General features: G+C 42.1%; 1 protein-coding gene across 1 annotated transcript in view; it reads right to left on the reverse strand.

Moving 5' to 3' along the window:
- itga8 (integrin, alpha 8) overlaps positions 1-14994 on the reverse strand; it is a gene marked incomplete at its 3' end in the record, with an annotated part of 38608 nt that overhangs the window by 10049 nt on the left and 13565 nt on the right. Inside the window, exons 13-20 of the mRNA XM_083989412.1 lie at positions 14427-14624; positions 9794-9839; positions 9514-9621; positions 3861-3916; positions 3279-3436; positions 3040-3171; positions 1858-1925; positions 1180-1327 (exon numbers count right to left, since the gene is read on the reverse strand). Of these exons, the coding sequence (XP_083845538.1) occupies positions 1180-1327; positions 1858-1925; positions 3040-3171; positions 3279-3436; positions 3861-3916; positions 9514-9621; positions 9794-9839; positions 14427-14624 (914 nt within the window). The remainder of the gene's footprint in view (positions 1-1179; positions 1328-1857; positions 1926-3039; positions 3172-3278; positions 3437-3860; positions 3917-9513; positions 9622-9793; positions 9840-14426; positions 14625-14994) is intronic.

A 14994-nucleotide genomic window follows, 5' to 3' on the forward strand; every position in this document is an offset into this window, starting at 1 on the left:
GGGCCTTTTGGGCAGTTGCCAGTAAAGCATGCCCTACTGATAGCCTCGCCTTAATCACGCCAAACAAACACACACAACGACACAACAGGATGTGATGTCGCACTGTAGCTGCTGCCTCAAATAGCTTACTTCCTTTTTTTTTTTTGCGTGGTCACTTGGCACATTCATCAATCATGACGAGATGACAGCCTCGATCCTGTGTCTATTTTTAGTGTCCACCCTGCTGAAACTAAACTTTGTTTTTTCATGCACCAATCAATTTTGAGATTTTGGGCTATTCTGCATCCTTAACATGCCTTCTTTCAGAATAGTGGAAAAAAATGGTAGAAAAAACCCATTAAGGTGGTTATTTTTCTTCATTTTGACTTCTTTCATCGGTAGATTTCTCCTAAATTCACCAAAAGTTAACATGCTACTGTGGCAAACTGTGAGATGCCTGTTGTCTGACCTATGTCAGGTATCATTGTAAAGCTCTCTCTCCTGAACAATGATGTAGGATCCAACAATTGTAATTTCTTCCATATCAGCAACCAATCGTAAAAGTACGATTGACAGTAACAATCTATGGAATTATAGTACAAGTATTGAAAGGTCGTTTTCTCAAAATGGGTTTTTCCTCATACTAGAAATCCCCCCTTCAGTAGCACCTTCATACACCAAATCTTCCAGTTTTATCCCTTTCTATATCCTGAAGGTTTAACAGAGGGGTTTGTTGATACATTATTCACAGCCTGATTTATACAACATTTTATTCCCAAAAACATGGCACATGTTAATTTTTTTAGGGTTGGTGATAGTATTCTCTTATTTACAAAGTGATAAAAAGAGATATCCAAAATCCTTTCTGTAAAAGATTCTGACTCTAGTACCATGTCTCAACAAAATAAAACAAGAATTTTGAAAGTGGCTTTATCCATTGTTCAGATTTCTGTTCTGGAATTGTATGCAAATTAGCACATATTTAATTAGATATTGCCTCATTTACACATACAATTTAACAAAACTTGTAATACAAAAAGAATATTTGTCTTAATGCAAGTGATAAACTTGGGAAGTTTCATGGTGATATCTTTTAGTTAAAATTTTTACCCTATTCACCCGTAGTGTCTCACCTAAAACAATGGATTTTGGGCAAATACTGTATATGAACATTGTATTTGTGTGTGTGTGTGTTTTTACCTCTACCCTGCGCTCCACTCCGATGTAGTCAGCCTCCGGCGGTATCAGTGTGTGTAGCTCTGTCTCGTAGGCTCCCTCTCCTTGGTTCACCGCAGTGATGGTCAACATGACTTGGTTGTCATCTCCAATCACCAGCTCTGAGTGGTCCCTGTGTGTATATGTGTTGTATTTAGGACACAAGAGAAAATACTGTTTTACATACTTGATGTTTCATAAAAAAATTATCCATCTTGTGTTTTTTTGTCAAATCAAGTTTCTAATTTTTAGGATTGGACTTCGTGTGTAATCCACTCATCTGCAAAGAATGCAATACCTCTGACCCCAACAACAACCTCAAGAATGTATGTGTGTGCTTGTGTGTGCGTGTGTGTGTCTCAGTCAGCAGAGGGTGACAGGATGTTTGTGTAACGCTGCCATGGAGATATCGTACAGCTGGAAACACTATGGAGAGTATTCTAATTCACATACACATATGCACACACACATATGCACACACACACACACACCACATGGTAAATTGAACTATAATGTGAGCAACTTCAGTGTAAACTTTGCTCATTGTGTGAGGAATAACAGACGTATACTCTCATTTGGTTCAGCTGTGTGTGCGTGTGTGTCTGTGTCAAGTGCTGAGTGTTTACAGGTTGAGGTCAGAGGGCGTGGCCGTGTCTGTCTTACATGCTGGCAGAGAGCCGGAGGTTGGGGATGCAAATGTTGTCGTCTCCGCAGTCCAGGAGAATGTAGGCCTGAGAGGAAGAGGGGGCACACGAGAGGGGCACTGTGATGAGGAAATGTTTAAAGTACACATGTGCATCATCAGGAAACCAGAAATAGAAGAAAATGTTACAGGGACACACCAGGATGCAGGTGGAGCATCTGCACAGGCCTTGGTCAGCAAAATGAAGCTTTTGGGTTGGGTTTGTTGAGCCCAGTTTCAGACCGAGGGTTGGTTTGGTTGTTTTTGAGTTTAATTTTGCAATAAACTTTGGAACAGTAAGTAATGAAGAATATAAAGCAAACACTGGCTTAAAAACTCCAAATAATGTGGGCAAAGCTTCTTCGGTGAGGTAACATTACTTGTGTGGTCCATGAGTGTGCATGTGCATACTTTAGAATTAAAAATGAGCAAACTGCTTTCAGCCCATCAAAGGCTCAGCTCTGAAAAAAAAACGTCTTGGTATTTATTTCTGATGTTTGTGCACATGGAAGAGCAAACAGTAGAGTGCATACTTTTCATCAAGATTGCTTATTTGATAAATACGGAGTTGAGTTTTTGGTGTGCAGCAAACCTTTTCTTCGTTTTTATTATTTTGCATTCCCTGCACTATCTGTTGCTAATCAGTGTGTGTGTGTGTGTGTGTGTGGGGGGGGGGTCCTGATTTTTTTGATAGTGGATTCTGGATTATACCTGTTTGATCTACTGGGGAAGAAAGGACTGGGCTTATCCACTACATTCATCTTCTTTGCACTGGGAGAGGTTAAACCTGGTAATCAACTTAACATGTAAGGGAGATCATTTTTTATTTGTGATAAAGCCTCTCTGTATCTAAATCCAGCGTTTTCTACAAATATTTTAATGTCAGGTTAGTTTTACGCAGGTCACGCAGTCACTCCAAATCAAGTCAATCATAAGAAACCAGTATCACAAGTCACAAGTTTGCTGAGCTTTAACAACATTTAAAAACTGACCCTCGATTCAAATAAAGAAGAAAAAAAAAAACAAGCGGAGAAAGAAAGGAACTGTTTCATGAACACGGACAAAAGCTCTGGGGGATTCCTCTTCTAGGATGGACAAGTTGTGCGTGGATGGTGCTTTACTGAATAGGCGAAATACTATGCTCATATACTGAATCTACTCACATGCTCTTGGAGGAAGGTGCTGCTGTAGTGATTGAGAACAGGTGGGAGGTTTTGGCCACGAGGGGGAGGAGCCAAGCTGTAGTTCAGAGCCAGCGAGATGGGGGTTAATTTGTCCCTGAACTCATCCTCCTCCTGTGAAGAGAAGCAGACGAAACAGACAGAGGTGAGAAATGTGCAGCTGTGCCGCAAACCATCATTTGATTACTCTGTAAAATACATGATTGGGTTCATTTGCTCACTTTCAGATAAATGGTGTAGCTCAGACACGCACGTGGGCGGTTGTGACCCAGCGTTAGGAGCCCCGTGCGCTGAGGCTGCTGGGTGTCCAGGAAGAGAACTCGCTTGACTCCGCCCCTGGTGCCTTTCAACCAGTCCAGCTGCAGCTCTGCTCTCAGGTCTGGGCAGGAGGGAATGATGGAGACGGAGACGAAGTGAATAAGTGAATAGGAACATCCAGCCAAGCAGACACTCCTTAACTCTGGGTGTGTTTGACTTTCCATTTAGTTACGTTGTCATGAGCCACTTGTAGGTGTGTTGCTCTACGGAGCATCATTAGAAAGTGGAAACAATGTACTCCACACCTCCACTGTCTGTGCCTGTGTCCTGTTCTTGCTCCCGCTCGCCCTCCCTCCCTCTTTCCTTTGTTCTCTACCCTGATCGCTGCGGCAGCCGCAGAGCAGTGTGGTTTTCTCCGCAGGAAACTCTAATGAGATGTGCGACACCACGGATGTGTCTGACTACTGTCCCACCCACTGAGCTTCCTCCCTTTTTTGTCTGTTGCTTCTCTCTCTCTGTTCCCCGTATTGTGCACAACTGCTTACCTACAGAGCTGGGGATTCCCACACCGCTCACTGCTGCACACACATCCACTTTCAGACTGGAGGAGGAGGAGGAGGAGGTGGAGGAGGAAGATAGTGGGAGGGAAGACAGATAGAAAAGAGGGAGAGAGAAGATCATGACTGTTAGTCTCTTGTCCTGAGAAGACAAAGAGTATGCAATTCATTTTAACTGTGATTTCACAGCTATGTTACAATTACATTTATCCTATTACTTTAAATTTAGGTGGACATGTCTACCACACTCTTTGTTTTACAGTACCTTTGAATGCATAACAAAATCAACAAAAAACAATGTGTACTGTAAAAACTAGCTAAATAAATAAAGTGTTCATAAGCAAGGCATTTCTTCCTCTCTGGACTCATGGGGATGGTGGGAAATACCACTTAGGGCCCAATGAGCCCCTCCTGTAGACAGACATAGGAGACTGGGAAACATTTCTGCATTTCCTCTATTTAAGTGTGTTTGCGTGTGTGTGTATGTGTGAGTGTGTACGTTATCACCTCTTTAATCAGGAACAGGAAAGTGACTCCCACACAGGGAGCCCCGCACTGTTAATAACTGCTAATCTGAGGAAGCTACAGATGTAATGCTCCTGCATCTACACTGAAGACTCAGCAATACAGTATGAGGCAGGAGGTAAATGACTTCATGTGATTATTGTTTGTTTGGTTTCGCTTCGCAAACCCTAACAACGAGATCGCAGATGTTGTGGAGACCTGTGTGTTTGTTAATAATTAGGATCCCCATTAGATGACACAATAATGATGAGCTAGATTTCTTGCGTTCTCAATGTGTGTGCAACAGATGTGAGTTTACATGTGTGTGATAAAATACAGGTTTCTATTTTAAAATGTACTCCCCTAAGCCATCCTGACCTTTCCAGGTGGTTTCATGTGTATTTAATAAGTGTTGCATGTAAGCATGCGTCTGTATTTTGTGCTTTTTGGGCGGGTGTGACTCTAATAAGCACTGTGTGTCAATCTTAAGTGCGTGCAGCACGGAAATTACCCCCATTCTACTACAACAGCTCTGGCTCTTGGTTGGTCATTACCCTATGTAATTTTCCCCAAAATGCATCTGTGCTCCACAACCTTGCACACTTCTGACCAGCCCTCCCTGCAAAAATGTACACATAAATGTCCTTCCCCCACCACCCAGGCTCTGCTTAACCCATTTAATCCCAAATTTTTCCCAGACATGAAAATATCCAAACCATGTGCCATTAGCAACCCTTTGAAATAATCAATCATTATTTTTTTTAATTTTCATGGAAAAATCTGAGAAAAAGTGTGTTTTATAGTCGGTCACAATTGTGACCGGTGGGATAATATGTATACTAATTTTACATAATCCATCATAGCTATCAAATTGCTTATATTCCAGCCCAATTTTAACTGGGCTGTACTACAGAGCTTTTTTTTTACTGTTACCAGTGCCAGCATACATAACAGATGCTTGTGTGCATTATCACATGTAAGTGTGGCTATTTTACATATCAAAAACATGTAGAACAACTAAAAGCAAAAACGAAAAGACGCCTATCAACATTGCCATTGTCACTTTTGTGAAAAATTTAAGACATGCATATTGTAACTTTGTTATTGGATTTACAGTGTGTTACAGTTAGTGCAATATTGCTTTAGTGTACTTTTCATTTTACCATTGTATATGTACATTTTTTGTGCAATATTGACTTATTGACCTAGGGGTCACTCAGAATAACCTGCATAACCTCAGTCTTACTTTTGTTCAGGTTCAAATGTAATTTCAAAAGACATAAAACCAACATGACTACAAAATGCACATTTTAACAAATTTGATGCAAGCTTTTAAAATAGTTTTTTTTAAGAAAATTCATGAATTGCTCATCTTGCCAACCCTTATTTGTCACTGACCCATGTATGAGATTTCCTTCCTACAACATCTCTGTAGAAGAGGTGGCTGCTTATGAGTGCATTGAGGGACCATGTAAAGGTGGGCCCCCACCACTTCTTGGACCTGATTAAGATATGACACCTTATGAAGGTTGTTTGAATGTTTAGATTTTATTTTTGACCACCTGCAACCTGCACCTGCTGCTTGGTTGGGGCGGAAACCTGCAGCCGCGCGGCCCTTTGTGGGAAGGTTTGCCCATAGCTGCTCAGGTGGGTACAGGTGGGTAGAGGGATTTGCCTCTTCACCAACAGTGGGTGGAAGTGGGGTGGTGAGAGGGAAGTTATCATCCCTAATAACATTGTTTCTTACATAATCTTTTTGCCTAACTTTCATTCAACAGCCTGGCTGGCAATTGGCCTGTCTCGCTCTTATAGTCCATATCACAGTCACTGGGGACAATATCACTTTGAGAGATAGGTTAACTAAAATGCTTTAGGGTCTGTAAGGTCCAACATATACTGTGTTTGATTCAAATTTAAATAATAATAATAAAAAAAAAGAAAGTTTTTAAAAAGTAGAAAGTTAGCTACTTACACTGTGTTATCCCACCGGTCACTATTGTTGCCGTCAACAATTTTACTCATGCTGTGACCACACTAAACACAGTTGAGTGATTGTAGATGCATATATCAATACTAGACACCTTAAAGATGATGTGTGCCACAAATCTTTCTCTTATCTTTATGTTAACCTTCTTTACTAACCTTCTTTGTTGAGGCTTTGATGCAGCCATCTTCCTCGGATGGTGCAACCAGGAAGTAATCAGCTCTGATCATGTGACAATTTACACTAAACATATGAAACTGCACATATGTGATCAGGAGGGTTTCTTGCTTCAGTATTTTTTGGAAATATGTTAATACTCCATTTACTAACATTTTTAGGGCCTTTCAACTGGAAATATTTTTTACGGTCACTTTTGTGACCGATGGGATTAAATGGGTTGTGAGTAAAAACTTTCAATTTAAGATCAGTTATTAAGTATAATAATCCCTCTTTATACATAATTCCTTCAATCCAGTCGAAGAGCTAAATATCTGATTTTCTAAAAAAGAAAAACTAGTTACCCAGAGGTTAAAAATCAAGACTATTGTTTAAACATGCAATAATAAAAGAAAAGAAGAAAATAATAGACGTAGGAACAGGCTGAAAAGTGTGGTAAACATGTCAACCACTGACTGAATTCATGTAAATCTGACATTCACTCTCTTTTAAGTCTGATTTTGGTTTCTATTGTACATTGGCCCTGGGCACACACTGCAACTAAAGGAAACATTTGCAAAGACACAAGTGTCCCGCATATTCAGAAAACAACAGAATTTGACAACATAATGACTGCAAAAAATCACAATGCATAAAGAGAACCAAACGCACTGCAAACTTGGTCACAATAGAAGTGTTTCCAGGGGACACAGGAAAGTGGTGAAGCTGGCTGGGACTTGTTTTTCAACGCACAAGCATTTGGATAACAAGTGTGTCCCAGGCAGGTTCATCACATTTTATTTCTTGCCATAATTATGAAAGAGAGAGTGAGTAACAGGAAAGTCAGGGAGACAGAGAGGATGATACCACGCATTGGACTCAAAGCCAGTCTGCTGCAGCTAGATTTACGCCTACATGGTGCCCAATAGTTTGTATCTAAATATAAAACATTGGAAAGAAACATGAATATAAAACAATTTAACTCAATAAAATGTCTGATTTTGGCACACGTTGTAAAAACTGACAGAGGAGAAATGTCATTTTCTTTGTCTGGATTAAGAAAAGGAAGCACAATCCGACCAAGTGTAACTGAAGCCGTATCATGAATCTTAAACGTCTCAAAACGGTGGAAAAAAAAGTGCATTGGACAGGACAAACCTTCTGGGTTTTTCAAAGATACTCAGGTAATTATCTCAAACCATGAGACTCAAATATAATGGTAATAATAGCTGAGAAGAAAAGACAGGGGCCACCTCCCATCATGCATCTCTCCAGCTCTAACTGCTAGGAAGCAACTAAAATGTAACAAAATCTTTATAGCACCGAAACATAAGAGCCTCAGACAGACATTGCTTAACTCTCGGAGCTGCTGTTCGACTCTCTGCTTGTGTGCGTGTGTGCATGTGCATGTGCATGTGTGTGTGTGTGTGTGCGTCCTGCGCCCTATCTGATTCCATACCTCCGACCGAAACTTTATGGCGGTTTATTTAAATAAGCTGAGTTTTGTTTTGACAGAATTCCACAGTTTAGTGCTTTCTGTCAATTTGACCCAAACCCTGTTCCCTTTTCACTCACTGCCAACACTCACAAACTTCTGCGCACACAGACAACGGAATGGCAACTGGCCGAGCACACTTCTCCCGTCCAAACAGGCTTGCAGCGGTTCCAGCCCCAATAAGTTAGGACCAACAATAGACTGCGGCGAACCAGCAGGAGCCTTTGGACCCGTTCCCCTCGAACCAAACTCGCCCCCATACTGTTCAAAGCCAAAATGCTGCCCACAGGAACAATAATATAATCAAAATAGAATTATGCAGTTTTAAATTAATTGCAGCACTATAAATGTGAATTTCCAGATTATATGAGTATAGGCTTTACAGTGCACTTCTAAATTACAGTATTAGACACGCAGACAAATGGACCTTGGCTGATGGCAGACGTCTAGAGTGTGGGGGTGAAATATTTGTCACATCTGTCAGCGTGTGTGAGTCTTGAAATTCTATACTTTATAACTCGCACACAATTTATGATACAGTAAAAGCAGTAAAACCTCTGTTACAGATCTGGTTTTCAGTGCAGCAGCGGGGCTCATTAGTCTCATGTTTGTTTAAGACTTTGATCCATTTAGTTTTAATTCACCTGCACACACACACACACACACACACACACACACACACACACACACACACACACTGGTCTGTTTCCAAATTCCTGAGTAAAAAATTAATTATAACTGAGTGTTAACACCGGTGGATGAACAAATGAAGTGCTTGAGTTTGAGGGTGGTATTGATGGACGCTATTAGCCCACAAGGCAATGCCAAATGGAAATGATGGTGCCACACACAGCTGGAGAAAAACAACAAATTGTGGACTGTGGTGAGAAAACATTTTAGCGTATAAAATTTTGTGAAAACAAATTGATTGTTTAATTGAGAGTGGTCTTATTGTTTTTGTATCATGAAGAACATTCATTCCTTGTGCACAAACAGGAGACTTTTTTAACTTGGTGAAACAAATGTCACAATTTCAAACCAAGATAAAAGTGCAGCATTATGACATTGTATAAAACAATTGTATAAAACAATTACTGCAAACACTATAAACAGGTCAATAGAACAACTGTCATGTGCTACCAGAGCATACTGTACAGTTGACATTATCCTCTTGGCACATGAAGAGACAGTTTCCAAATCTAAAATAAGGTCAAATAATACATTTGTAAGCATTGACCTAAAGATCCTTTACAACTAACTTCTATTTGCAGTTAATGATCTGTTCTGTTTGTTGTTTCTAACATTTTTGCAGTTCTAACATAGAGATCTGACATCTATACAACATTGTGAGAGTGCAAAGACAAGTTTTGGTTTGCCCCCATACGTATTAGAAGGAACAAGTTGAAAGAGAAGTTTAAATATGAAAGTGAGTATGCCTGGTACATGTATCAATATGCAGTGTAGATTTGGGGTAAGAGACAATCTAATGTTGCTCTTCTTACCAGGTAACCATGATGTCTGTCTGAGGCAGGTGACACTGTCGATCATCTGGGTTCAGGATTCTAGGGGTCAGGGTCATTGCAGCTTCCACCGACACCACGGCTCGAGACCTACACACAAAACACACACAGATGCACTGATGTAAGACGGATCTATCAAGGTGATGAGACTGAATTTCTTTCTGAGACGGAGTCTTTTTGAATTTCAGGAAAACAAGTTGCTACTTAGAGAGGAGGAGCCCCTCAGACAGAAAAACAGACAGAACACCTTCTTCATTTTTACCTGTAAACCGAGACCTCGCCTGCGCCAAACGCCCCCACAATCAGATCTGTGAAGACAGAGGGGGGAGGAGAGAGAGAGAGAGAGAGAGAGAGAGAGAGGAGAGGAGAGAGAGGGGAGAGCCGGGGAATGGAGAACTTCAAAGAATGCAACAGATGGGACTGATTTCAAGGTCTCCAGCAATCTTCATCAAACACAGACTTCTCACATTTAATACACAGACACACAGACACACAGACACAAAGACACACAGACATGCACACACACACACACACACACACACACACACACACACACACACACACACACACACACACACACACACACACACACACACACACACACACACACACACACACTGTGATATACCATTGACTTTCTGATATTGCCATACTTTTCCCATCATTTCCTTTCACACACGACCTGTTTCAGACTAAATTCATAAACAGAGAATGTGTTAATGTTTGTATGTGTTTGTGTGTATGTGTTTGTGTGTGTTCATATGTGTGTATGCGGTGAGACAGGGACCCCACGCTGCATTCCAGTGCCATTAGAAATTTCACATTGCTCCAATCACATTTTGCTAAACAACAATTCCCAACAGCCTGCAGAGCCGCCGAAGCCCTAATTGTAAGCAGCACCAGATCTCATCTATATGTGATTTTTATTTGTTTTCATGGCTTTTGTGATGAACACACTTTTAATTGGCTCTCGGCTCTTAAAATAGAGCCGGCATTTAATGGCTGTGGTCAGGGGACACATACCAATGAAATCCACACAAACACACACACACACTGACGCAGACACATCCATGCACATACAAGTGCTGATTAAAACAATGTGAAACTGGAGAGAGGGACTTAATGGATAAAAGACGCCGCTGCCAAATGCAGCAAATCTAAACTGGGTGATCCTGAGAAAGACAGAATAACCTGAGGCTGCTCACTGCTAGGCAACTGGAGCTGCAGCTAATAATTATTTTCAATATCAGTCAATCTGTTGCACACATGATTAAAGGTTTGACCTTTGCCGTGATAAAACATGGTGCAAATTATGATACAAATGTCCCACACCCAAAGACCAGAGTTTATTTTGTTCATGGTCATATAAAACTATGAAAAACAGGAAATACTCATATTAGAGAAGCAGAATAAACCAATCATTTTAGCTCTAGAGGGAGATACATGTGGGAGGTGCAGTGGTAACCTGCTATGACCTAAGCTGCTTGAAGTGGACTCTTATGGACTTTGCTTGTCATTTGCTGTGACTTCCCTCTTCCCTGCGTATTTAAGAAGAAAGGGACTAATCGAATCTGAGAGAGGCACATCTGTTTCTGCCTTTGGCTGCAGTCACTGAGTCCCCCTGAAACCACAACATTAAACATTTAGACCCTAGTCCCTCTTCCCCAGGGGTGTGCTATGTCGCTGTGCGAGTGTGTGCGGCACTGCGAGTACGTACTGTATTGAAAAGCCTGTGATGAGAAAAGACCCCAAGATGTGGGTTTTGTGGGGCAGCCGGAGAGGTACGGCAAAGGGGGGAAAAGAAGTGCACGAGAAGGAGGAGACTGGGAAACGATAGGAAGAAAAAGGAGGGCAGAGGATCATGCACTTGGCCTTTAAACCGCAATCTGTGAAAGCCATCAGAGGCAAGGTGTATTTAGCAGAGGGAGGCGGAGAGACCACCTCAGTCCCAGACCAAATTCCTCTGTTCATCACGCTGTTTGAGTTGTGTAACTCTGGAAATCCAACCCCACTCCTGCCACATGAATGTATATATATGTGTGTTCGATACAGTGGTAGCCTGTACTCCTTATCCCGACTCTTGTGTTTGCTCTTAAAACCGCTGCATGACACAAGACTGATTTGAGGATAGGGCACCTTTGGTGGGGGGTGGGCGGGTTAAACGTGTGTGAGAGTGCGAGTGAGCGCATGGCTGCACTGAGGCCTAAATCAAATAACGGCCCACTTTCCTTTCCATGTCAATCCCATTTCCTTACACACAGGAAAGCTTGCCTGCCACTGTTGATTTGAGGTTAGCGTGTGTGTGTGCAGAGAAACACATTCAGCCTTGCCCACACACAAATGGGCTGACAACTCAGCGAGTACACTACTCACAGATAGGTGTAGTAGGTATAGTCTTGGTAACTAAGCTACTTTAGCTGACGGTGTCTCTCCTGGGCTGTGAAAACACAACCTCCATCCAGAGTTTAGACAGACTGTCAAGCTGTCACTGGCTGCCTGCCCTGACTGCCTGTTTGGCTGCAGGGAACAGACCTTAATGATGAAATGCCAAAGGTCAATGGCACTCGGTGGAAAAGGAGGTGATTTCAGGATAGAAAATGAGCATTTCTCAACTCTTGGATAGGGGATGGATGTGTGGGATTTTGGGGAGAGTCAATAACTTGCCAGCTATTACACATAGGTTTAATATCTGACCCAAACTAGAGTTTTGTAATGAAAAGTGTATTTCTCCCAATGCAGACAGAGGGACAGGGGAGATATGCTGTTTCAAATTGTGCTTAGGATGGATTGATATGGAAGACTTTGGTTACAGGTACTCTTGGGATGTATTGGGGAACAATAGACTTTCTGCTTCTTTTTCTATTTTTAATGTGAAGCTGCAGAAAAAGACAAAGTACATCCAGTGTGAGCTGAAAATGAAGATGGCTGTGGGTAGATGTGGAGCCCAGTAACACATTTTACACCTACTTACCAACCAAAGCTAACGACCCCTAACGCACTACGCAGCACACATCCAAATCACTGACCCTGACACGTCCCTGCGTCTGTAACTTCGGTGTAAAACCGGTGTGATTGACAGGTAAAACATTGTTAGTTCTTGATCTCTGACCCCTTGGCTGAACCTCAAATGCACCCTGAGGCAATCTGACCCCCTGGCACTGCATCAGTGAAAACACTGAGCCAGTAGTTCTTCTGTGTCATGCTCACAGCCAAAGACGCCTATTTAATTTAACTTAGTCAAGCTTTACTCTGAGAGTGGAAGTCATTTTTGATCCTGCACTGACTCGCCTTTCATCTTCTGTGACCTCTGCCTTTCATTTAGCTTCCCAATGTCAGTATAAAAAGGATAAAAAGACAAATATAAGACATCATTTTTTGAAGAAAAAGTCCATTAAAGCTAAAAGTGGAGCCTAATGATCACCCTTCCCTCTGTCAGTGTTCCTGCAGTAGACTAATGACATTTAACGTCGATAGGAGCAGAGAGTGGCTCTAGCAGGCCTCCCAGACGCCAGTGCAGTCCTCTCATAATGCTGATCAAACATCGCCGGCTCCTTTGAACAGTGTGACTTTACTACCCTGCAAACGACACACCATGTGCGCCCGTGTGTGTGTGTCTCACTTCCGTCAGCCAGTTCTCTAATGACAGACGACACAAGCACTGCACATTTGTGTGAGCGTGTTTATACGGTGTGTGTGTGTGTGTGTGTGTGTGTGTGTGTGTGTGTGTGTGTGTGTGTGTGTGTTGGCTCAAAGCTTTACCACCCATGAGTTTCTGCTCCACTCCTTCCTCCCAAAGGGTCTCCACCAGCCTAAATTTCAACCTGTAACCCCAGTGTGTATTTACTGTACGGTGTTTTTTAATTCAGGATCTCTGATTTGCAGCGGGTCTGCACAGGGTCTAGGCTCTGACCTGGAGCCTGGCACACGCTCAACACACACTCTCTGGCTGCCAGTGAAACTGATCACAAGCTGCACATGTGAACTTGTGTGTGTTCATGTGTGTGTATTTCCCTTGATATCCTGTTTGTGCAATGAAGAAATCTGTTATTACAGTGAAATGAAAAGGAAAAAGGGTAAAGGGAGTGGGGGCACAAAAAAAAAAGAAAAAGGTAAAAACTAAACAAATTCTCCTTTTCAGCCTAATCTGTGGAAGCACAAAGCCAGAGTGATGTTGAGAACAGAATGGCTCCAAATTAGGGAGAAAATAAGGTAGTAAAACAGTGGTTTTACAGACCTGCTTTGTTTCAAATAACCCTTTTTTTTAGAACTAAAAACTCATGTATATAAACAGCTTCCCACTCGTAAAAAAAAAATCCTCTCTTTCTCAAGTCTTGATTCTTTCTATGATTGCAGTGAGGTTTCTAATACGCTTTGTAAAGCCAGAAGGTGAATGGATCTGGTAAGGTAAGTAAGCGGCGCATAAAGTGAGCAGTTTACATGTAATTTGATTGAATGATGCTTTGTCTACACACAATTTTAAGGTTGTGGCCCACGGTTTGACTGTCTGGCAAACCGAACATGCGGATAATGTATTATTATACTTCGCTCTTGCTCTAAATCTCATGTTTTCTCTCCTTCTTGAGTATTGAAAATCCCCCAAAGAGTAGATGCAGCAGCGGCTCGTTGGCACTCATCCCTATACCCCCTTCCTCTGACTGATGACTTTAGCAGAGAAGAGGAGGAAAGCAATACGGGAAAACATGGGGATGGTAGTGGAGGAGTGCATGTGGGGAACGATGAAATGTGGAGGTCAAGAATGAACAGGAGGGAGGCTGAAACGAGAGGAGCTGGAAGGAAAGTGGAGAAGTGAAGGAATTCAACTCGGAGAAAGAATTTTGATTATAACACAGGGAGCAGAGTAGAGAGGGACAGTCTTGATGAGTGTGACCATTTACCAGGGTACTGATTGTTGTCCACGTCTTGGCCTCCTCTTACGGTGAATCCAAACCCAGGCAAGCCGCCGCCCGAGGACCGGGCCGCTCTCAGCTCTTGGCTCAGCGTCAGGCCTTGTGTGGATACGTCTTTGTTACCATTAAAGATCAATACTCTGCCACCACGCTCCTCGCCTCCGAACGGACAGCCCACTGCCACGTCTAAAGGGATGACACACACATGCATGTTTTAGATATCAGCAGTGTTAAGACCCCTCTGGGACAGAAGCGGGAGGAACACATGCAGGGAGAAGAAAAAGAACTTGACCTTCCTTTACCTGCACTGTGGGACCATATCAGTGTGACTATTAACCGCTTTCCTTTAATTTCCATTTATTATACTCATCTTTTTATTTTTCCTTTCTTCTCTTTCTCTTGTTTCTGCACCGCTTAGGTCATTGTTCAAATTCTTGGTTACTTCTTGGTTATAATCGGAGGTCGCACAAGGTTAGAAAGCAGGCTAAGAGATTAGCACATTTGGGGCCAACATTGATCCACATCCACAATGGATGGAGCAGCTCACATATCAAGA

The sequence above is a fragment of the Trachurus trachurus genome (genome assembly GCF_905171665.1).
Source record: "Trachurus trachurus genome assembly, chromosome: 16".
Classification (NCBI taxonomy): Eukaryota; Metazoa; Chordata; class Actinopteri; order Carangiformes; family Carangidae; genus Trachurus; species Trachurus trachurus.